General features: G+C 42.7%; 1 protein-coding gene across 1 annotated transcript in view; it reads right to left on the bottom strand.

The window, feature by feature from the left end:
• uba1 (ubiquitin-like modifier activating enzyme 1) overlaps positions 1-26,334 on the bottom strand; it is a 298,897-nt gene that overhangs the window by 65,880 nt on the left and 206,683 nt on the right. Inside the window, exon 22 of the mRNA XM_072581907.1 lies at positions 23,872-24,063. Within this exon, the coding sequence (XP_072438008.1) occupies positions 23,872-24,063 (192 nt within the window). The remainder of the gene's footprint in view (positions 1-23,871; positions 24,064-26,334) is intronic.

Raw genomic sequence — 26,334 nt, forward strand, 5'->3', positions numbered from 1 at the left:
AGGGAATTATCCATCCCACAACGGGAAACAAAATCCCAGAACTCTCAATCAAACTGCACTGTGGCAGCACCGTTGGCACTTGCACTGCAGTGGTCCAAGAAGGAAACTTGTCCCCTCTTGAGGGCAAGGATGGATGTGCAATAAACAAGAACATTGGCAGCAATGCCCACATCCCAAGAATGCACAAATAAAAAAAATTCAATAAATGGAATGTCCCTTTGTGCTTTATAACCAATTAAGTTGTGTTGACATGTAATCACTGTGCTTATACAGGAAACATGGTTGCCAATTTGTGCACAGCATGGAGCAAGACAAATAATCTGTTTTAGTGAAGATGGTTGAGGGATAAAATATTTGCCGTGACAGCAGGGATAACATTTCTGCTATTCCTTGCCAGTGCTGTGGAACCCACTCACATGAATTAAACAGAGTACAATTTTGTACTGTGGTCAGTGAAGAAATGTTTCTGCTTATTCATGATTGTTTCAAAAAAAGCAGCACCTACTCAGACCTCTTGAAGCATTATCTGAGTTTAGTCTCGAGTAAAGTGATTGTGCTGATAGCTAGAGGGGTATGGGAGAGAGAGGACACTATCTGCTGATAACTATGGGGGATGATAAGAGAGCCAATATCTGCTCCGCACTTTGGTCCTGTAATGAGTAACACATTGGTCGCCTCAGTCCATGGTTTACATTAACTAGATCCACATGTTGATGGTCCTGCCCTGGTTCTCAAAGACATTCCAATCAGTTATGTAGAATTAGCACGAAGAGAGACTGGTCCCTAATGGTAGGAATATTGTATACAGTTGTGGGTGCCACATGATACAAAAGTTGTGACTACATTGGAGAGAGTGCAGAGCAATTTACAAGAATGGGTTCAGTGATGTGAATCCATTGAAGAGGTTGGGATTGTTCTCATTGGAGAATGGAACATAAGAACATAAGAACCAGGAGCAGGAGTAGGCCATCTGGCCCATTGAACCTGCTCTGCCATTCAATAAGATCGTGGCTGATCTTTTTGTGGACTCAGCTCCACTTACCTGCCCACTCACCATAACTCTTAATTCCTTTACTATTCAAAAATCTATCTTTGCCTTAAAAACATTGAGGGCATGGAATTCCACAGATTCACAACCCTTTGGTAAACAAGTTCCTCCTCAACTCAGTCCTAAATCTGCTTCCCTTTATTTTTGAGGCTATGCCCCTAGTTCTAATTTCACCTGCGAGTGGAAACAATCTCCTTGCTTCTTTCTTACCTATTCCCTTCACAATTTTATATATTTCTGTAAGATCCGCCATAATTCTTCCAAATTCCAATGAGTATATTCCCACCCTACTCAATTTCTCCTCATAAGCCCCAACCCTCCCAATTTGGGAATCAACTTAGTGAATCTGTCTGCACCCCTCTAATGGAAGAAGGAAGCTGAGAGGAGATTTTCTAGAGGTTTTCAAAATCATGAGTGAGCTGGATAGACAGCGAGGGAGAAACTATTCTTATTCATGAAAGGAACAAGGACTAGAGGGGGTAGAATGAAAGTGAAGGGCTGAACGGTCTCCTTCTACACCTCAACAATTCTGTGACCTCCATGTTGGACAGAGGGACATGTGGCAGAGACTGACAACCCAAGTGAGATGGTTCCAGCAGCAATTAGAAGCAGGAGCTAGAGTCCAAATGGCTGTCCAAATGGATCAACTAAGGACCACCCATCTCAAGATTGGTTGTGGCAAGACAAGGTGACAGTAACCTTAAAATCATGTAACTGGTTTAAGATTCTGGCCTCACAATTCATATTTCTACAAAAGGAGGGGACCCACAGTGTCTGTGTGTTGAATGATCGAGGACTGGGTCCCATATGGTTCGTTTCAAGCAGCTGTTCATTCACATGCATCATAAATTTACATTGCATGACACCAATAGTAGGCTTTGAGCCAAATGGTCATTCCTTCCCGATGCTAGAATTTCTGACAACCTCAATACAGCAGCCATTCATGGATTTAACTTAATGGACTGTGTAATGAATGAAACTGTATCCAACCCCTTGTAAATATTGTGCAATTGGTGAAGATTCCACAAGCCTGAAGTGTAGAAATAAACGGTGTATGAGGATTCCATTCAGCTCATCATGCCAGTACTAATTTTGAAAGTTAGCAAATTAGAACCAGCTCCTCCTCTTACCCGCTAGCCCTGAAAAGTGATTTTTTAAAGTGATTTATTATTGTATTTCTTCTTGAGATGCTTCTTTGTTGATTCATCAACGGGATGTGGGCGTCACTAGCCAGGCCAATATGGATTGCCCAGTTCAGAGTCATTGATGTGATTCTACAGTCAAAGGTAGGCCAGACCAGGTAAAGATGGCAGAAGGATGTTAGTGAGCCAGATGGGATTTTCTTGACAACTGGCAATGGTTTCATGGTCATTATTTCCAGATTATTATTGAATTCAAATACCACCATTTGCCGTGGCAGTGTTCAAACTCAGGTCTCCAGAACATTACCTGGGCCTCTGGACTAATAGTCTAGCGATAATGCCGTTAGGCTATTGCCTACTCATACGCTTTTAATTGAGTATCATGCTTCACATGATCCAAGGATGGAGTGTGAGATCTTTTAACATTTAGGTCACATGCTCTGATACAGTGATGCTATAGTGAGCATGTCTCTTTTAGGTGTACTGACACACTGACCACCAGAAATACTACGACACACATAACCAGACTGGGTTGGGGATGCTCGGTGAATTGGTGGTCAGCACAGCTGCCTCACAGTGCCAGGGACCCAGGTTTGATTCCAGCTTTGGGCAACTGTCTGAGTGGAGTTTACACGTTCTCCCCGATGCTGCATAGGTTTCCTCCCACAGTCCAAAGATGTGCAGGTTAGGTGGATTGCTCATGCTAAATTGCCCCATAGTGTCCAGGGATGTGCAGGCAAGGTGAATTAGCTATGGGGAAATGTGGAGATAGAGTTGGGTCTGGATGCGATGCTCTTCAGAGGTTGGTGTGAACTCGATGGGCTGAATGGCCTGTTTCCACACTGTAAAGGTGCTATGATCAGAAGCTGGCAAGCTCCTGAAGGGCATGAATGAGCAAGATTGGTTTATTTGAAAATTCAATAGCTTCCATGATCATTTCGTTTGTTCTGAACAAGCAAGTGATTAAAATTTATTGAATTTAATATCACAGCCTGTGCTGGTGAAATTTGAACTCATGACCATAATCAAAAGGCTATAGCACCTAAACTAGGTCAAAGTCCATATATGGCCAACTTCCCAGTCATAGAAAATACCCATCAAAGTTCCTGTGGCACACTTAATCATTACTTGGGCCTGTCTTCAAGCAGCCTTTCATTAGCAACTTGAAAGTAATCACAGATCCATAAGAGGCCTTTTGGCCCATTAAGTCTGCACTGGACAAAAACAGCAGCCTTACTATTCAAATTCCACTTTCCAGTATTTGGCTAATAACCTTCTTTGCTTTGAAAATGAAAAATGCTGGAAGTCACAGCGGGTCAGGAAACATCCATGGAGAGAGAGCAAACTAATGTTTCAAGTCTAGATGACTCTTCACCAGAACCTTATATGCCTTGGCAGCACAAGTGCACACCTAAATACTTCTTAAATGTGATGAGGGTTTCTGTCTCTACCACCCTTACAGGCTGTGAGTTCCAGATTCCCACCAATCTCTGGGTGAGAAAGTGCTTCCTCATATCCCCTCTAAACCTCCTCCCTCTTCCCTTAAATCTATACCCCTGGTCATTGATCCCTCCATCAAGGGAAAAAGTTTCTTCCTGTCCAGTCTATCCATGCCCCTCATAATTTTATACATCTCAATCATGCTCCCTCTCAATCTCATCCGCTCTAATCCACCATAGTTCCTTCAAGAGCAGCTTCCAAACCCACATCTCTACGATCTCAAAGAACAAGGGTGGCAAATACATGGGAACCCCTGCTCCAAGCCACACACCAACCTGACTGTATTACCATTCCTACACTGTCGCTGAGTTTACACCCTGAAATGCCCATCTAATGCTCTGTGAGCGGACTTGCCCTGGATGGACTGCAATGGTTTAAGCTGGCAGCTTGCCAGGGCCTTCGCAAGACCAACCTGGGATGGGCAACCAATTCTGGCCCAGCCAGAGACATCCTGATCCCATGAAAAGAAGATTGAAATGTGACACCGTGTTAGCAAAATTGAAATAGTTTGATTGATGGAAAAGATCAGATAGAGACAAAGCATCATGTCAGATATCATCATATTAAATCCAGGGGAGGTGATGGTTTTGTGGTATTATTGCCGGACTGTTAATCCAGAGACCCAAATAATTTTTCAGGGACCTGGGTTCGAATCCTGCCATGGCAGACAACGGAATTAAATTTTTTAAAAAATCTGGAATTAAGAGTCGAATGATGACCATGAAACTACTGATGGTTCACACATGCCTTTTAGGCAAGGAAACTGCCATCCTTGCGTGGCCTGGACTACATGTGACCCCAAACCCATAGCAATGTGGTTGACTTCTAACTGCCCTCTGGGCAGATGCTGGCCTAGGTTGTGACTCATGCATGAATTTTTAAAAACTGTCTACGCTAAATCCAACAATGAAAAGATTCTATCATCAGCTCACCAGATGTGGAATGGCACGATTCTCCGAGCAGCTTAAAGGATGCACGGTAGACAATTAAATCTGTTTCTAATATCTGGCCTGATTCCACTCTCCCTCCATCTCAGCCTTGGGGGTCACGCGTCACATTTTTATGGATAAGGCAGAGTTGTCAAATGGAGTTTACTGAAAACCATCTGAAATTCAAGTCAGGTGTCAAAAGATTTGATGAGCTGCAGGAATCCGAGCAGCGATATCGAGAGGAAGATATATTTTCTCTCAAGCATTGACGGCTTCAAAGCTTTTTGGCATAGCCACACAATGTTCCACCTGAAAATGTGGTTGCCACACGGCCTATTTTACCCATCCCACACTATACGGGTCACGTCAAGCATATTATCCGCGAGTGATCACTGTTGGATCTCCAGAGTAGAATCCTTCCCTAACAAGTAAACCAGATCACCTGTAAACAATTCGCCCATATGCAATTCTTATATTGTAAGAATGCACTTTAAGCTTCTCAAAGCAAAAGTGTCGATGTGTACCTGGGATCGATTCTAGTTCGAGTTCCAGATGGACGGCTGTTTCTCAGCCCCCACATTAAAAGGGATAAAAATAGTCAAATATGCGATTCAAGAAACTGGCAAAACACCTGGAATATCTCACGTAATTAAAATGGAATTTGACTTACCCAGCAAATGATAAATTTGCTTGCCCAATTTGAAACAAAGAGAATTAAATAACCAAATTGGCAAAATTGGTATGATCTCAAAATCCCAGCTGATAAAAATGTGAGTTTACTGTAAAACATTGGTTGTAATCATGGCCATATCTGCAGCTATACAAAACCTCAAACTTGAGGTTAGTCCAAACTTGGAGTACTACGGTCAGATTTGGGCACAACACCTGAGAAAGGATACATTGGTCTTGGGGGGAGTAGAATATGGGTTTACAAGCATGGTCCTGAACTTCAGGGGTTAAGGTATGAGGAGAGTTTATACAAATTAGGCCTGCCTTGATTAGAATGTAAAAGGTTAAGTGGTAACCTGATTAAAGTCGTTAAGATGTTGACAGGAAAAGACTGGGTAGATAAACAATTTCCACTGGTTGGGAATTCTAGAACTAGGGGACATAGTCTAAGAAATAAGGCCGGGTCTTCCAAGGGAGATGTTAGAAAGCACATAGAATTGTAGAATTGTACAGCACAGAAATAGACCCTTTGGTTCAAATCTTCCATGCCGACCAGATATCGTGGGCGGCACGGTGGCACAGTGGTTAGCACTGCTGCCTCACAGCACCTGAGACCCGGGTTCAATTCCCGCCTCAGGTGACTGACTGTGTGGAGTTTGCACGTTCTCCCCGTGTCTGCGTGGGTTTCCTCCGGGTGCTCCGGTTTCCTCCCACAGTCCAAAGATGTGCAGGTCAGGTGAACTGGCCATGCTAAATTGCCCATAGTGTTAGGTAAGGGGTAAATGTAGATGTAGGGGTATGGGTGGGTTACGCTTTGGCGGGGCGGTGTGGACTTGTTGGGCCGTAGGGCCTGTTTCCACACTGTAAGTAATCTAATCTAATCTAAATTAATCTAGTCCCATTTGGCCCATATCCCTCTAAACCCTTCCTATTCATGTACCCAACCAGATCCTTTTTAAATGTTGAAAATGTGTTGCTGGAAAAGTGCAGCTGGTCAGGCAGCATCCAAGGAACAGGAGAATCAACGTTTCGGACATAAGCCCTTCTTCAGGGAGGTCAGAGTCTAGATTAGAGTGCTGCTGGAAAAGCACAGCAGGTCAGGCAGCATCCAAGGAACAGGAAAATCAGGAATGATGAAGGGCTTATGCCCGAAACGTCGGTTCTCCTGTTCCTTGGATGCTGCCTGACCTGCTGCGCTTTTCCAGCAACACATTTTCAGCTCTGATCTCCAGCATCTGCAGTCCTCACTTTCTCCTTTTTAAATGTTGCAAATGGACCAGCCTCCACCACTTCCTCTGGCAGCTCAATCAGAGGTTTAGAACCCATTTCCACAAATGGAGTGGATGCATGATCAGTTCTTAATTTTAAATCTGAGATAGATAGATTTTTGTTAAGCAAACGTTTTAAGGGATATGAGCCAAAGGCAAGATCACAGAGTTAAACCACAGATTAGCCATGATCTAATTAAGTGGGGAACATTGAGGGGCTGAATGGCCTATTCCTTTCACTATATTTCTAACCTATGATCAGGCAAAAGTGAGGACTGCAGATGCTGGAGATCAGAGTCTAGATTAGAGTGGTGCTGGAAAAGCACAGCAGGTCAGGCAGCATCCGAGGAACAGGAAAATCAGGAATGATGAAGGGCTTTTGCCTGAAACATCAATTTTCCTGCTCCTCGGATACTGCCTGACCTGCTGTGCTTTTCCAGCACTACTCTAATCTAGATTCTAACCCATGATGCCAAGTCATCTCAGGGTTTTGTGGTTGTGTAACAGAAGGAGGTGATTCTTATCTGGCAGCAAGATAAAGACTTAAAAACCCTGGTGCCAAGTGTGTACATTGCAAGAGTTCACTAAGGAGCAACCTTTTCACGCAAAGGGTGGTGTGTGTATGGAATGAGAGGAAGTGGTGGAGGCTGGTACAATTATAACACTTAAAATGCATCTGGATGGGTATATGAATAGGAAGAGTTTAGAGGGATATGGGCCAAGTGCTGGCGAATGGGATTAGATTAATTTAGGATATCTGGTCAGCATGAATGAGTTGGACTGAAGGGTCTATTTCTGTACAACTCTGTGACTCTATGACAAATAACTAATCAGTTAATTGATCATCTCGTCAGGTTTTCTGATTCCCTTGGTTGAGGGAAGAATAACGTTCTGAAGCAACTCACTGCTGTGCTTCCAAGTTATGCCATTAGGATCTCTCACACCTTCCTAGACAGAGCCGGCCTCAGTATAACATTTCACTTGAATAAGCTTCAATAATCAAACACTGTCTCCCTGAATTATCAGGCTAGACTGAAGCCTAGAGTAGGTTTTGAAACCACGTCACTCCGACTCAGAGATAAGAGTGCTGAGTCAAGTTGACATAAAAGAGATCTTTGAATCCCAGAGTCTAGACTGGATTCAAAACCAGAGGGGAAAGGGCCATGTTGTAGTCCACCAGCCAAGACAGAATCATTTAACAATGCAAATCAACACAGCGTTCAACACTACTCAAATTACTCCTCCAAATAGAGTGGCAGTGAAAGTGTTAAAAGGAGAAAAAAAGGAGACACAGTAGGAAGCTACTGAATCCATTTTTTTCATAACAGAAGTGATGAAGGCCTGTTTTAAGACAGTTGCGTCTGTGATGTATCTGAAGTGAAGCAGAGATCAGAGACACTCACAGCAATCTGGTTTCAATATGTGGCAGCCTTGCAACAGGAAATGCTGTGTCTTTCACATTGTAACTTACAATGAAAACCTTCTGAAGTCCATCTCTGAAAGAGTTTATTACTGAAACCAATTACACATGCTGTCCTCTCCCTCTATTCATCCTCCTACTGGGCAAAGGAAGTCTGAGACAAAATTAGTTCCATATTTGCCAGCCCTAACAAAGCTGGAGTATTCAGGCTCCAGATTCTGCTTAAAGGAGCACCGACAACTCATTAAGGGACCTCAATGGATGCTTTATCATGTTCTGCTATTTGACCTTTTAATTTGTTGCTACACCAAACATTAGATTGAGAATTTTCAGTTTCTTGTTCAAAGGGGTTCTGTATCCATGTGAAGTTTCTCAAATCCACAGAAAAAGAACTGCTCATGTAAAGCTGATTATAACAGGCTCAGACTCCAGAGAGAATTAAAACAAAAGAAAATTATGAAATTGCTTTACAGAAATTTACACCATTGCAAACGAAATTGTGAAATTACTCAGGATGGCTTCACAGATTTACTGTCCCCTCTTCCACCCTCAAAATTTTCAACCAGTTCCTTAAACAGTAAACACTGAGCAGAGGTCAAAACTCCCCCTCAACAAACTATAAATTGAGTAACGGTTTTCCCCATTCATAAGCACCATCATCACACTTCCACATAATCGTAAGGGCTGGGTTTACCACAAGAGAACTTCCTCATTGTGACAAATAACCCCAATAGAACGGAGAGCAGTGTATTGAATTGAAAACTGGAATCGAAACAGGTAGGAACAGGAGTAGGCTATTCAGCTTCTCAATGTTCTGCAATTCAATGAGATCATGGCTGACTTGTCATATACCTGCCTTGGGCCCATATCCCTTAATATCTTCACTTAACAAAAATGATCTATTCTCAGATTTAAAATTAACCAACTGACCTAGCATCAACTGCCATTTATGGAAGAGAGTTACAAATCTCCCCCACCATGGTGTCACCATGGCTTCATGGTGATAGCACCAACATTTTAGGATTCCTGCAAAGTTCTCAATTGGCATTATCCAAGCAAAAAAAGAAGGTTGCATTTACTTGGCGCCTTTCTTGACTTCAGGGCATTCTAGGGCACTTTACAGCCAATGGAGTACTGTTGAGACATAGTCACCTTTACAACCAATTTGCACTAATATCACTGTGTAAACACATTGTTCTTTAGTGATGTCAGTGAAGGGAGAGTAACAAGCTCCTGCTCATCTTCAGAATAGGTCCATGGATTTTTAAAGAAACAATTCACTCTGAGAGGGTGGGCAGGGCCTCAATTTAGCATTTTGTTAGAGAATGAAAGAGAAAACATTACGTTGAGAACACAACAGCACAGCTTTAAAGAGATTTTGCGAGGTGCGAGAAGGAGCACTTTCACACAGCAAGTAGTCAGAATTTGGAATGCATTGTTTGGAAAGTATGGTTGTTGTTGTTGCTGCTGGTTGGCAGGGGGTGGGAGCAAGCTTCGAGTGAGGTATTCAAGAAGGAATTGGATGGTTATTTAAATGGAACTGACATGCTGTTACAGGCAAAAGGCAGGGGCTTGGCACTAAATCAAAACACTCAGAGAGCTGATGGGACGAATGGCCTTCTTATGCAATGTAATGATTGTCTGATGTGAGGAAGGGAGAACGTTAATAATGTTTCCATCATTAACTCATCCAATAACTTGGCAATGTCCAAGCCTTTGTTCACGGGCCACTTGGAACATAAGAATAGGAGCAGGAGTAGGCAATTCAGAGTCTTGAGCGTGCTACACTATTTGATACAATCATGACAGATCTCATCGCGGCCTTAACTCTACTTTCCTGCCCACTCCTCATAACCATTTAATTCACCAATAATTAAAAACCTGTTTGTCTTGTCCTTAAATTTGTGCAGTGTCCCAGATCCATTGCACTCTGGGGAAAGACAGAGAGAATTGTTGGCCACCGTATAGTTCTAATCAAATGTTTTCACTAATTGGAGAAACTGATAGATGGGGGAGTTGAACTGAGAGAAACAATTCCCAATGTGTGTGCCTGTGCCTGTGCCTCTGCCTCTCTGCTGATTTCAACCCCCACACATCATGTTGAACTCACTTGTTTCCAACTGTCCTGATGTTGTCAACAACCACTGTTTGATTAAAAGTATTAATTTAATATAAAGATTAAGGAACAAATGAGCATGGGGTAGACTGTGACTCATTAATTGGTAAAAATTAGCTAAACATTCTGATCCTGAAGCTCTCCAACTGTTACTTTGAAGCTAACAGAATATAAAACTCCCCAAGAATAAAATCACAAATCTCCTTGAAACAACTTTGTTTCCAAAGTCCAACCCATGGTTTTACTACTTTTTTTCTCCCAACAGATAGTTTGGAAACATGTTAATGCCTTTTGGAATTTACTAACCAAAAGTGTCATGGACGCAGGTACAAAATTAACTTTCACGGTTGGAAATCTTCTTGAAACCAAAAATATTGTTGAACCATCAGAAAAGAACATTGCAGCGGGACTGATTGAAAAACTCCTTCAAACAGATAGCACAGGTATGATGGGCTGAATAGCCTCATAGTGTTCACATGATTCAATGGGAGCCCCTCAAACTTTTAAGGTCAAACCATAAGTTCAGCCACTGGACTCACTTGCTGCATCAGTCTTATAGAATCATAACAATTTATGGCTCAGAAGACCATTTGGTCCATCGTGTTTGTGCTCGCCTAAATATTCAGCCTTTGAGGCAGGAGGATTCAAGTAGAAGAACAAGTAGAGTTGCTGCAGTTACACAGTGCATTGCATAGGCCACATCCGGAATGTTGTGTTCAGTTTTGAACTCCTTATCTGAAGAAGGACGATCTTACTACAGTGCATTGAAGGTTCACCAAATTGATTCCTTGGAATGACAGGACTGATGTGTGAGGATAGATTACGTTAGTTAGGATTATATTCACTGGAGTTACAAAGAATGGGGGGGTGGGGGTGGAAATCGCATAGAAATGTACAAAATACTAACAGGAAGTGACAGGTTAGATGCAGGATGGATGACCCTGATGCTGGGGCACTCCAGAATCGAAAGTCATAGCTTAAGGATAAGGCATAGACCTTTCAGGACTGAGATGAGGTGAAACATCTTCCTCTAGAGTACAGTGAGCCTGTAGCATTCACTGGCGCAGAAAGTGTTTGAAGTCAAAATGTAATGTGTTTTCAAGGAGGTAGATATAGCTCTTGTGGCTAAAAGGATCAAGGGATATTAGGGGACGGAGATGAGGGTATTGAGCTCAATGATCAGCCATGATTATATTAAATGGTGGAGCAGGCTCAAGGAGTGAAATGGTCTGCACCTGCTCCTATCTTCTATGTTTAAAAAAATGTTATCTAACCTGACCTCACTTCTCAGCTGTTCCCCATAGCCATGCAAGTTACATCACCTCAACACATATCAAATACCTTTTGACGGTCTGTCCCTAATACCCTTTTAGGCAGCAATACCCATTAGCCTCTTAGTGAAAATATTTCTCCTTAGCTCCCTTCTATTCCTTCCACCAATTTTTAAAATCATAGGTTATTTGACACAATAAGAGATGGAACAAATTTGTTCTCTCCTAAGTCTGAAGAAGCATGGATGTCAAGGAGCAGGGGCTAGGATAAGGCAAAAAAGTAAATCGTATGTCAGGTACAGGGAATGTAATACTAGATGAACACAAGAACTTAAAAAAAAAGCGAAATAAAGAGCCTTGTTTACGAAGGGAAATGGGTCCTTCCTCCATCCCTATGTTATATACAATTTTTCTAACATCACCAACAGCCCCCACCCCCACCCTTAGCTTCCTCTATTTCAAAGACAACAACCTCAGCCTATCCAATCTTTCTTCCACTCCAGACAACACCCTTATGAATCTCCTCTGTACCCTCTCTATAGTGCCATCACTTCCTTCCTAGATTATAGTGATCAGAATTGCACAGATTACTCTAGCTTTGCTCTAACTAATGTCCGAGCATCACATGCTTGGTCTTATACTTGAGGTCTTAGCTAATGAAGGAAAGTGTCCCATATTGCTTCTTAACCAGGTAATCAGAAGATCCTGCTACTTTCAGGGCACTGTGCACAAATACTCCAAGGTCCCTCTGTTCCTCATGTCAGTACATCACCATTTATTGTGTATTCCCTTGCTATCCCCAAAATGCAATACCTTGCATATTTCTTCTGATTGAATTGCATTTTTCTCTTCCCTGCCTATTTGACCAGTCCATTGATATCGTTTTGCAGTGACCAGCTTTATTCCTCACTGTCAGCCACATGGCCAATTTTTCTAACATAAGCAAACTTCTTAATGGTAGCTGCTGTACTTACGCCCAAAAGAGTGATATATACTACAAAAAGCGTGGGATCAAGTACTGATTTCTGCAAAATTCCCACTGGAAATAGCCATCCGGTCAGTCCAGCTGGTCAGAGCCTCCGTTATTTCCTCCTTTGCTTTCTTAACAGCTTGTGATACATTTCATCCGGACTTGGCATCTATCTACTTTCAAAGTTGTCGAATCTCTTAAATATTTTCTCTTTCACTATGTTTATCCCATCCAATACTTCTCTTTGATATCCTCTTTGATAGCAGTGTCTGCTTTGACCCCCCACTTCTGTAAAAACAGATGCAAAGTTTCAGAAGTGTGCCCATATTTTCCACCTCCACACAGAAATGATTTTTTTTTGTTCTTTAATAGTTCCCACTCTTTCCTTAATTATTCTTCTCCCTTTTATGTATTTTTGGGAACATCTTTGGGTATTTCTTGATTTAACTTGATCATACATTTCTCGTGCCCTGTCTTTGGATCTCGACTTTCATTTTAAATTTCACCCACACTTTCTCTATTCCTCTAGGATTTCTGAAGTATTGAGTTCCCTGTACCTGATGTAAGATTTCTCTTGTGGAACAATCCAGAGTGAGAGATCATAGTCTGACGTTAAGGGTGGCAGGTTTAAAACAGACAGGAGGAGAAATTACTTCTCTCAAAGGGTCACACTGCGTGGTGGACATTGGGACACTGAATAAATCTAAGGAGGAGATGGCCAGAGTTGTAATTAATAATGAGTTGAAGTTTTATGGGCAGCAGGCTGCAAAGTGGAATTGAGGTCGAGATGAGATAAGCCATAATAAAATTAAATTGTCTACTTTAGCTCCTGGTTCTTAAGACCTTTTTTGCCTTACCCAACTTGTGCTACTTGACATCCAAGGTGCTCGAGATTTTGGGGTTTTTGCGGGAATAAATTTGTCTTGAACCCTCAGTATGTCCATTTTCAATTCTCTCCACTGCTTGAGGAATGGTTTACTTTCACCTGGCTGTTTCCAATCTATGTTGGCTGAGTTACATTTCAGAACTGAGAACTGTCTTTCCCTTACTGCTCTTTTAGATTAGAATAGATTCCCTACAGTATGGAAACAGGCCCTTCGGCCCAACAAGTCCACACTGACCCTCCAAAGAGTAACCCACCCAGACCCATTTCCCATATTCACCCTATGGGCAATTTAGCATGACCAATTTACCTGACCTGCACATCTTTGGAGTGTGGGAGGAAACAGGAGCACCCGGAGGAAACCCATGCAGACATGGGGACAATGTGCAAACTCCACACAGGCAGTCACCCAAGGCAGGAATCGAATCGGTGTCTCTGGCGTTGTGAGGCAGCAATGCTAACCACTGTGCCACCGTGCTGCCCTCCTATTTGTAACTGTGCTAAATCTTATTGAATTTTGATCATTGCTATCAAAAGGCTCTCCCATTGAAATCAATCTCGCCAGCGATCTCTCAATCTGTGCCAATGTCTGATTGCACTTTTATCAAGCTTGGATAATGACTCTTTCCCATAGATGCACTAAAATGTTCCTGAAATGTATGTGTGAAGCTCTCCCTCTATATTTTTAGATCCCTGTATGCATCTACAAGTGTGTGCACTTGTACATGTATCCGTGCATGTATGCCTCCCTCTATCCCCCTTCAGCCTTCCATTACATTTTTGAAATATTTGGCTCAAAACTTTAAGATGCTTTCAGATATTGTACCTGAATATCGCTTTCTATTTGGCCTGGGACCCAGAACCACAGAGCCTGAAAGCTGGTACGTTGATATGCTCAGCATGTTTTGTTTCAGATTGACAGTGAAATATTTTGGCAAGTACAGATGAGTGCTTCCATCTGAATGCTATTACAGTCCTCACTACAACAGGGACACTGATGTAACCATTCAGTGTAGTTTGATCCTTTGCCTGAGTCCAGCTGTTAACTTTTTCTGTGTGCATGTGTATGCTTCATGGAAATAAACCTTTACTTCTGGGGTCTTAGAAAGGGATTTTAATTAGGCTGTGCTAGCCAACTATTAGTCCAGTTCCGGTCATAAACTTCCATTTTGTTATCTGAGTCTACTTAATACTTTCATTCTGATTCAATTATACTGTAACGCCAATGGATTTTTCTGTCATTCAGTAATGGAGTGATTTTTTCTTACCTGGGTTATATATCTGGGGTAATGGTGACATGGGCAATAATCAGTCTGAAATCCAATCACTACTGTTGCTTGATAACTGCAGTAAATTAGCCCGAAAGCATGAAACTGATCTCTACCCTCCCGGGATGTGACTGCATTTTACAAACCCGCTGGCTCTCCTTCTGGTGACCCTCTATCTGCTAATTAATTTAACCCTGCGGGTGCCCTGCGCAGTTAAAGAGCAATAGCCCCTAGTTGCCTTCCACGGAACGCACTCTCCCCTCACCTTGAAACAACCTCATTATGGTTCAAGCCCCACGTTGAGCTGGCTCCGCCTGCAAAATGCTGGACGGTAGCCGTTGTAAAGCCATTACCTAATGCAACATCTGCTGCTGCCTCTGCACCAGAGTATGCAAGTAGACAGGCCCAAAAGCTTGGGCCCAAGTTAATCCATCCATTTGCTGAAACTGTATCTTAAAAAGCGATGCACTCAGAAGGAACAATTCGGAGGGAAATGGTGAGAAGTCCAGTCTTTCGCCACAATACGCAAGGCTCTATCATCCGCCCTCCCTCAATCGTTCCTCCTTTTGTTCTCACTATCCTTTTGCATCTCCTGCTCACTTATGCGAAAACTAATGTGAACGGATTCTGAGTGCACTGTCTGATCGTTTAATCACTTCTGCAGCGCTGTTGCTGAACTGTCAAACACAATTCAAGAAACTGACATTATTAACTCGACAGCTGACAGGAGGGAAAATATGACAGGTCAGAAAGGTTTGAAAATACGGTGGACAAGATGAAACATGTTCATGGGATAGTCCATGAATGGAATGTCCAAATGATGGCATGCACAGAGTAAGGAGAAAATCACAGTGAAAGAGAACATGATTAAATAAGAACTGTCTCCGTTTGAATTGGAACTGTTGTAACTGTAGGTGAGAAAATAACAGCTCTCTCATCCATTTAAAGATGTATTTTGTATTTGATATTAAATGAATGGTTTTACAATTTGAAAATAGGTCTTTACAATAATGCAATAGCACCCTTAGTGCAATAAATGCCCCAGGGCACTCATCTTAGAGTCATACAGCATTAAAAACAGGACCTTCGACCCATCACGTCCATGCTGACCAACAAGCACTAACCTGCACTAATCCCATTTACGTGCACTTGGTCCACAGCTTACTGTGCCCCAACAGTTGAAGTGCTCATCCAAATCCTTCTTAAATGTTGTGATAATACCTGCCTCCATACCCTCTTAGGCACCATGTTCCATATTTCTACCAACCTCTGGACAAAAACGGTTTTCTCAGACATCCACTAAATCATTTACTCCTATCCATAAACTTATACCCTCTAGCCTTAGACACATCTGTCACAGTGACAAGATTCTCACAGACTACTCTATGTAGAACCACAGAAATGATACAACACAGAAAGGGGCCATTTACATCATATTGTCCATGCCGACTCAAAGACACCCAGATGCCTTTTCTAATCCAATCTTCCTGCAAATGGCCCATTGCCTCCACCACCAACTCAGGCAGCAAATTCTACACACACCCCATCCTCTATGTAAAAACCCTCTTCCTCATGTCCCCTGCAATCCTTCTGCTACTTAGCTTGAATCTATGACCCCTGCTTTTTGAAGTCTCAAAGAACATCGAGCCCACATCCACCCAGACTCACCCTATCCCTATAACCCTAACATTTCCCATGGCTGATCCACCTGGCCTGCACATCCCTGGACATGATTGGAAATTTAGCATGGCCAATTCACCCTAACTTGTACATTGCCAGATCATGGGAGGAAACCAGAGAACCCGGAGGAAACCCATGCAAACATGGGGAGAATGCACAAAATCCAGTGAGTCAGTTGCCCCAGGCTGGAACTGAACCTCAGTCCCCGGCACTGGGAGGTATCAGTGCTAACCACTGAGCCACTGTGCTCCCTGCAAAGGGAAACAGGTTCCTCCTGTCCACTTTCTCTATCTGTCAGACTTCATTGAAGCTAATCTATGATGCTGGAACATTAGGCTTAAAGGAGCCAGAGTGTATTGCATTGGGAGTGTGAGCTGGTACTTGGGAATAGAGTATGTGGAATGGGGTGGAAACATGGAAGCAATAGGAGTCAAGAACAATGATTGGTTGAGGGGAGGCTGTAGCAGAATGGTATTGTCACTAGACTAGTAATCCAGAAATCCAGGAAATGAACAGAGGAGCTAAATTCTACAGGCAGCATCCACATTATGGGGCAATGGTAGTGTTGTGATAATGCCACAGGAATCATAATTCAGAATCACAGGCTAATGTTCTGAGGGCATGGGCTTGAATCTCACCACAGCAGATGGAATTTAAATGTAATAAAAATTGGGAATTAAGAAGTCTAATGATGACTGTGAAAAAGAAGTCACCTTGTGGTAATTCACTGAGTATGAGAACTCAGGAACAGACTCAGTCAAGATGACAAAGTGGAATATATTGATCTGCTGCTATTTCACACAGAGGAGTGATTAGTTGAGGTTTATTCAATTAGTATTTCAGACAATGGGAATCACTCTTTTGTGAAGGGAGAATGTAAGGTACTGTCAAGGACTTTTTTTATTCATTCCTGTGGTAAGGGCATCATTGCCAATACCAACATTTATCACTTGTCTCTAAGTATGCTCTGAATGACAATAACTGGCTTGGCCACTGAATAGGACAGTAAAAAGTGAACCACTTTTCCATGACTCTGGTGGCCAGAAAAGGACTGCAGATTTTCCTGCATGAGTGAATCAGCTGAGTTTTTTACGCCAATCTGGTAGTTCCATGGTCACCATTACTGAAACAGGCTTTCTTATCCAGGTTCACTGAATTCAACTGAAATTCCCCAATTATCGTGGAGAGATTTAAACTGGTGTTTGCAGATCATTGGTCCACGTCTTTGTATTACTCGCCTTTTTAATTTCAAATTTTTACCCCAATATCATAACCATTGTGCTACCTGACAAGGCTGTCAAGAGTCAGAGGTGGAGGTATTAGGCCATGGTTAATGGTTAACATGTGGCTTATATTGTTTAAGAAGGACATAGATTTTTAATGAACAATTGGTTGCAGGGTTATGGAGGATGGGCAGGCAAGTAGAGTTGAAGCTGAGATTATATTAGCCATGATTTTATTAAATGGCAGAGCCTGCTCAAGAAGCTAAATTGATACTCCTACTCCTAGTTCTCGTGTTCTTTAGTTCTGATACAGAGTCCAGAATATTAGAAAATTGAGGGATTCCAACATTTTGAGAGCCAGGAAAGAACGACAGGACAAACAGAGAACACTGTGGTCCATTGGAATTTATTATGATGGTTAATCTTTGGGAATCTGTTTGATGCATTGGAATTTATAGTTTGGAGTCCGGGGGTGACTGCAGAACAGGAGAGAGCCTCATTAGTAGCGTGCAGTTCAACATTTGCACTGTATACTTCTGCGCTACGTGACCATCTGTCCCAGTCCATCAGTTACATGTTATAGTTTCACAGAGGCTATCATTTTAATTATCCTCAAGAAATAATGTAACTGACTCCAGGCAGCTGAGAAGTACCACGACTTGGTACAAATGTACGGAGCTAGAATCATAGTTAGCTGCAAAAATATAAATACTGGCTGGGGGAGAGAACATGTAATATTCTCTCCAGTGAACAAAGCAGAAATGAGACTCAAGTAACTGAAGCACAACCTTTTTCGCATAATAACTGCTAGTGTTGCCGTGGAAACAAGAGGACCAAGCCTCAGGTAGGTCACTTTGCATAACAGGTCCAGCAAACAAAGCGATTGGAAGCTGATTTAGTTTGAATCAACAGCGTCTCAGGAGAAGGCTGAGATTGGGATCTTGAGGTTTCTGCCTCCATACAACTCAGCAGACCCCTCCACACATTCTACACTAGCTTTCAGAGGGAGAAGATGCAACTGCACCAGGTCCATAAGGCCCCAGCAATTAGGCCTGATCAAACATAGCTGTACACAGTTACCATGCAATGGACCTTCTTGTTATCTGAGAACAGGGTCTCTCCTGTAGATATTGTATGCTGGTGTATCCTCTCCCGCTAATCACTAGATAAGCTCACGACAAAGGGAGCGATGACAACAACTTATCTCAAACAACCCTTACCTAGTACTGGTACCTAGTACATACTGGTAAAGGTAGCAAATACCACAAAACATCAACAGCAATCATTTGGAAAAACACCACAGGAGCTTATGGAAAATTAGAGAGATGTCCAACAGACTAATCAAGCAAGAACCTGACACAGAATCATACCATACTGCCAATATCCCAGGTATGCCCTTCACCATCCTTCAGTACATCCAGTCCCACCAACAGAGGTGATGGCACAGTGCTATACAGTTGGGAGAGGGCTGACTGGGAGTCCTCAACATTGACTATGGGCCCCATGATATCTCATGGCATCAGGTCAAAAACTCCTGTTAATAACCAAATACTGCAGGCCTGCATAATCCCTCACCTTTCAACCGATGAATCAGTACCATTGGATGAAGCACTAAAGGCGAAAAATGCCCAGAATGTACAATGAGTGATAGAGTCAGTACCACTGATGGGCAGTAACTCACCAAGGCTTTTTTGACAACACTTTCCAAACCAATGACGTGCACCATTGAGAAAGTACAATGCCAACAGATACATGGGATTGTCACCACCTGCAAGCTCCCCTCTAATTCATACACAATGCTGACTTGGAACTATAACCGTCATTCCCTCACTGACACTGGGTCAAAGTTCAGGACTTCCCTTCCTAACAGCATTGTGGGTGTACCTACATCAAACAGACTGCAGCAGTTCAAGGAGGCTGCTTACCACTACCCTCTGAGGGGTGATTAGAGATGGGGTAATAAATACTGGCCTAGCCAATGGTGGCCATATCCCATGAAAACATTGGGTTCACATAGGAAGAATGCTTATTATGTGCAATACTCAACCATCAGTCACTGCCAGAAGAAAAGATAAAAAATAAAAGATAAAAAAGTAAAGACGTGCATGTGTTTGTGCTTTTCATGATTACCAGATATTTCCACAATGTATTACAGTCAATGGCTACATTGTTGAATTGTAGCATGTGTTGTAATGCAGGAAACGTGGCAGCTAGTTGCGCACAGTGAACTCCTACAAACAGCAACATGATAACGTGATAATCTGTTTTTATGATGTTCACTGAGGGAAAAATATTGGCCAGGAGGCCAGGAATAGTTCTTCTGTTTTTTTAAAAAAATAAACCTTTCTTTTATAAAGTTGTTCACTGGATGCAGGTGTCACATCTCTAATTGCCCAGAGGACAGTTAAGAGGCAACTACATTGCAGTGGGTCTAGAGTGCCATTTAGTCCAGGTCAGGTGTGAAGGGAAGATTTCTTTCCCTAAAGGACATTATTGATGAGTTTTTACAAGTGGTCCCACAGTCGCCATTGTGCTCGCTATTTGATTTTTCAGAATTTCTTTCATTGTGAAATTTGATTTCAATCTGCTATAGAGGGTTTTAAACCATGTCTCTTGTGGATTACTAGTTCAGTGAATTTTCACATCACCTCCACCTTCAAACTAGTACCATTGAATGTTTATAGGCAGAACTGGGTACGACAGATGCCGGAGATTAGAGTTAAGATTAGAGTGGTGTTGAAAAGGCACAGCAGGTCAAGCAGCATCTGAGGAGCAGAAAAATCGACGTTTCAGGCAAAAGCCCATTATGAGGAATGAGTCCACCCGAACAGGCAGATGAGACTAATTGATTTAACGTCTTGAATAAAGGCAAAGTGCTGCTGGAAATCTGAAACAAATTCAGAGAATGCTGGTCAAACTCAGCAGGTCTGGCAATATCTGCGGAGAGAGAAATGGAATGAACAGTTCGACTCTAGTAAATGACTCTTCTTCAGAGTTAACGGCTCGTCTGAAAGAGGGCAACTTTGACAGCACAGCACACCTTCAGTATTGCACTGGAGTGTCAACAACAATTTAATTCTGGAGATCTTGAGTTGAATTTGAACCTGGAACCCACGACTTCACAGCAAGAGTACTACCCACACCAAGCCACAAGAGAAGACCAATTAGCCCTAATGCTTTTAAACATAGCCGACATGTACTGCACTCTTAGTACCTTATTTTTGCCTCTTCCTTCCATAAACTCCACTATTACTTCCATTTGCCTTAGGAACAGGCTGAGCATTCCGCATGACATTGGCTGAACTGGAGACTGAAATTTGGCTTATTCAGATATAGACTCAGTGTCGTAGAGATGATCCTCCAGGATCAACTCATCTAGGCTGACCAGATATCCTAAAATTTAATCTAGTTCCATTTGGTCCTTATCGCTCTAAATCCTCCTACTCATACACCCATCTAGTTGCCTTTAAATGTTGTAATTGTACCAGCCTCCACCACTTCCTCTGATGTCTCATTCCATACACGCACCACTTTCTGTGTGAAAAGGTTGCCCCTCAGGTCCTTTTTAAATCTTTCCCTCTCCCCCTAAACCTATGCCTTCTAGTTTTGGACTCCCCTACCCTGGAGAAAAGACCTTGACTATTTACCCTAACCGTGCCCCTCATGATTGTATAAACCTCTATAACGTCAAAGCTCAGCCTCCAACGTTCCTGGAAAGCAGCCCCAGCGTATTCCGCCTCTCCCTATATCTCAAATCCTCCAAACCCTGGCAACAACCTTGTGAAGCTTTTGTCAATCCTTTCAAGTTTCTTCCAGAGATGCAGGGCATTACTTTGTGACAAAGTAAACCTCATACTCCCAGGATTGGACACAGATGCATTTTCCTCCACCCAGTCTCTCTGCTGCTGCTGCTGGCTTTCAGTGAACTGCATCGGACCCCAGAGTTCAAAGGGCAGGAGCCAGCTGGAGTCTTCTCAAAGCTAAATCAGGTCAGTCTGCTCCTGTGAGAAACCTGAGTAATATCAGATGGTGATGGGACAATGCCAGTACTGAGCTGTCAGGTCGCTCTGCTCAGCTGTTGTCTGTTCATCCTTACGTAAAGTTGAGACACAAACATGGGAGTAAACTATTATATATTTGCAACGGGGGTTTAAAACCAATTATTTTCTGATGCTGTGGCCTGTGGATGTGAGAATAAAGCTCAAGCCAAAGCTCATATGGCAGTGATGAGAGCGTCACACTTTCTTGTGATGGCTACCTTATTTCCTACATTATTGAAATGATGATACTTCAAAATGATTGTTGTAAGGTGCTTAATTGATACGTCCTGAGGTTGTGAAAGGTTGTTACATAAAGTCTTTCTCTTTCCTCAAGGTTAATCCAAAGCCATTTTCCAACAGCGGAATTGATCATGGATTGAATTTGTTACATAATACAGGATGATATATTTAACCACCGAGCCACTGTGGCATTCATTCTATCAAATTGCGCAGTATTCCCGTAATTCATATTACTTTTTGAGTAAACATGTTTGTAACCTATAAGGTACAGCCTTCTGGATGGAACATAACACACTGGCACCATCTGCACATCCATCTGGCATTGAAGGGTCACCACAACAGATTTACTTTTAAATGATCCCAAACAGAAGTCCTAATGTGATATTATCAGGAAAAGGCACATCTGTGCTCAGGTCACAGTGCTCTCGCACCTCTTCCTGCGCAACAGACGGATCACAAATTACCTGGCTCACATGACACTTGGCAGATGGGTGTCAAGTTTAATAACACTGTGGTCGGAACCCATATACAGTAGAACGCTGGCAATTGCAGGGTTTGAATTCTCAGAAAATCTCAAATGGTAATTTTCACAAATGGCAAACAAATTGGACTATGCATGTGCAGTACAACACATAGATAGTGTGTACCTTCTACACCACAACTTTAGTGCTTTTCTTCAAAATGGTGGATGAGCGAAGGCTGGACTCACACTGGATGAACAGGCAGCTCACTGTCACCTTTTCCAGGGCAATTAGGGACAGGCAACAAATGATAACCTAGCGAGTGAGGCTCAAATCCCCTGAATGGATGAAACAAAAGGACAAGGAGAAAGTGAGGACTGCAGGTGCTGGAGATCAGAGTCGAGAGTCTGGTGCTGGAAAAGCACACAGCAGGTCAGGCAGCATCCAAAGAGCAGGAGAATCGACGTTTTGGGCATAAGCCCTTCATCAGGATGCTGCCTGACCTGCTGTGCTTTTTCAGCACCAGACTCTCGACTCTAATTAGAAAGGTTTGTTGTAGCAACAGCAGCTCTGATTGGGGAAATTACTCAAACCCTTAATATTAGATCTCAATAGGAGTTTGTTCAACAGTCCTCTCGCCAATAATGATACTCGAGAAAAGAAAGGTTCAGGCCTATATTTCAATACCTTTCTCTCATATTGGTGGAATACATTATGTTCAGTTTCGTGAGGTGGCCTTGATAAAAATCCTAGAAACTGCGGGAATGGTCACACTAAAGAAATGGAAGTTGAGTGCACAGGGACCCTTATCAAATCTGATCACCAAATTGTTGGTACTATTGCAATCAGATGTGTCAGTTTAGTCATAATTCAAACACAATGTTTTTTTCAATTGCATTAAAGCAAAATACTGCAGATGCTGGAGATTTAAAACTGAAAGTGGTGGAGATACTCAGTAGGTCTGGCAGCATCTGTGGAGAAATAAACTAAATTACCGTTTTGAGTCCTATATGATTTTTTTGTTAAGAATTTCTTTTGATTTCTACGTCTTTCATCAATCACAGTTCAACATTGTGTTAACACAACCTCAATAAATTTCAATGTCCAATTAGGACAAAAATTAAAGGTAAGTTCTTTCCCGAAAAGTAGTATCTCTTAGACTAATAGACCCTGCAAATCCATGCTAAATGGTCAGGGCAATTTTACATGTGACAAACAAAACAACAACCCCTGGAATCCACACAGAGATGGAACAACAAAGATCAATCTTACATTAAAAATACTCCAGACTCCCACAGGTTCAAATCCTCTTGTCTCCTATTCTGGGATTTCTAGTTATTTATGAGTCAGGACGGGTCGTGCAAATTGCTGTCTCCAGTCACTCAAGCAGCATGGTTGCCTAGAAACAGAGTCTACTAATAGGGTGGAATTAGCAGTGTCTGATGATACCTTTTGGGCACGCACACACATATTCTGCCACACGATAACAATGTGTGTGGTAAGGCAGAACAAAGGTAAATCACACCAGCTCTTGTACTCATTGCAAAGGGAGCCCCTCAGCTGTTCAGTAAAAATTACCTCAAAGTGCTTGGGTTTAACAAGATTAAATGGAGGACCTAATCCTCTCCTAAATGCTCAAGGTGCTGAAGGTTGTTTCGTGGGGTTCAGCAGTCAAGACCTGTGGCAGATGGTGAGAGGTTTGTCACACCTTGTTTAAACAAGGGCTGAGGGAGACCCACTTACCTTCTGTTTGCCAGCTGGGACGGGCTCAGAGAAAGCATAAAAAGGCAAGGCCAAGTTGATGAAGCCATTCCTGTAGGCCGTTATCGGCTTGTCACCCTGCACAACCTTGTACAGCTCCAAACACACCAGACCAACGATTGCAGCTGTTGTGGTGGCAATGGCTGGGATAATCCTTCCGGCAATCAGTTTGCTCTGAAACATAAAGTAATAAAGCAGAGGTTAAAACGATTGGCCTGCCATGGTAAACATATCCACTGGCTACTGTTTACCTGCCAGCTGTGCTCAATGGTAGCATTCTTATCCAATAGACAGAATGTTACATGTTCAAGTCTCCACCCTGAATATGGCACAGGCACCATATCAAATCTAGCCTTGCAGTGTAACATTGAGGGAGTGCTGGCCTGTTGATGGTGCTATCTTTTGAATGAGACATAAAAGCAGGGCCTTCTGGGAGGATGTGAAAGACCCCAACGTTCTCTACTTTGAAGAGGAATGGGGGACTTCTCTCTAATGTCCTGTGTGGTATTTATTCCCCAACTCATAGTCATGTGGTTGTTTGTGTCAGAATGCTGTGCACAATTGGCTCCTGTGTTTCCAACATTATAAAAACAGCTGCACAGTACAGTAAAGTGTTTTGGCATCTACATGTGTTGCCATATAAATGCAAGCCTTTCTATTTTAATTGCAGCACGAACATGGTCAGAAATATTGCACACCCTTATTTAGAATAGAATAGAAACCCTTGAGTGTGTAAACTGGCCATTTGGCCCAACTGGTCCACACCGACCCTCAGAAGAACATCCCACCCAGACCCGTCCCCTGTAATCCTGCATTTCCCATGACAAACCTCCCTAGCCTGCACATCCCAGAACACCATGGGCAATTTAGCTAATCCACCCTAACCTGCATAACTTTGGACAGTGGGAGGAAACCAGAGCACCCACACAGTCACAGGGAGAACATGCAAACTCCACACAGACAGTTGCCTGAGGGGGGAATTGAATCCAGGTCCCTGTCACTGAGAGGCAGCGGTGCTTACCGCTGACCCACCGTGTTTCCCCACACAACAAGCAGCAAGCACAGAGTCTGATCTCCTCCACTCTGTCAGCAACTCAGGACACAAATGGCCCCTTGGACCTTTCCATGCAGCTCCTCCCTATCTGCGCATCCCCACCACACTTCTCCCTTCTACCCAAATCTGGACCACCCATTCCCTCATTGTCTGGGCACTGAATCCCCTGTCTACCTTGCTCCACCAGACATTCTTCTACAACTATCAGAGCTGAGGCACAGAATCTGCCTCTGTGGGAGGTAAGGGAGTGAGTGAGTGTGAACAAAATGGAGAAAGAGAGAAATGTGCGACGAGTTAAAATGCTGCCAAACAGGTAAATACAAGACGCACATACTGCATTCATATCGTGACTTTCATGACTACAGGACCCACCGAAGCACTGAACACAAAATAATTTATTCTTAAAAGTACAGTAGCTAAGCTCCATGAGGTAATCTTCACTTTTTAATAATGGTGATAACATTTTTTAAAAAGTCACAATCTTTGCAAATTACTATTTCGTTTCCCTTGAGGTTGCTCATTAAGAAAAATAAATAGGTGCATCTCCTTTAACTGTCTCTGTTTTTCTCTTGCCTAATCATTTCCACCTCCAACTACGCCTTCCTCTCTTTCTATCTCTCTGCATCTCTCCCCGGGAGAATTCTGTTCTTCAAGGCCCAGTGGATCTTTAACATCCACTCATGAGGATGGGGGACGGAGTACCTCAGTTTAATGTCTCATGGGAAAGACAGTGCTGCTGACAATACTGTGCTCCCCTGGTACTGTAGAAGTGTCTGCCTTGATTTGACAGCCAGATCTCTAGAGTGAACCTTGAGGAATGCCTTATGGGGAGAATGGGGATGTGGGTGGGGGAGGTAGTGTGGGGGTTGTGGGTGCTGGGTACTGAGAAGAAAACCCCCATAGTGTAAAGGGTTAACACCTGATTACATAAACAGAAAGCTACATTACCCAGAAAAGAGAAAACAATAAACTTTGTGAATGGAACATATTGATCCAACTCATACACTTGAAAATGAGCTCCAGTGTGAATAGGACATTCATTTCTAAGAATTATTAGTGTTTCTCTCTGGGTCATAATTCTGTGATAGGTCCCATGATGGACAGCCTTTGAGTACAGAATCACTCTGCCTGTAATTCTTGATGAAGGGCTTTTGCCCGAAACATCGATTTTTCTGCTCCTCGGATGCTTTTCCAGCATCACTCTAATCTAAAAACAGAAGCGATAATGTCAACCGCATGCAAAGGCAATGTGCATGTTATTATAAATTAGAAATATGTGAAAGTTGACACGAATACTTTGAAAAGTTCTTCACTGCAACCTCTTTGGTGCATCTGAGCTCCTGCAAAGCAACGTATATAACAAGCAGGAGATCTGGAGAAGGCAGAGCTGG

This window comes from Chiloscyllium punctatum, chromosome 12 (assembly GCF_047496795.1).
Source record: "Chiloscyllium punctatum isolate Juve2018m chromosome 12, sChiPun1.3, whole genome shotgun sequence".
Classification (NCBI taxonomy): Eukaryota; Metazoa; Chordata; class Chondrichthyes; order Orectolobiformes; family Hemiscylliidae; genus Chiloscyllium; species Chiloscyllium punctatum.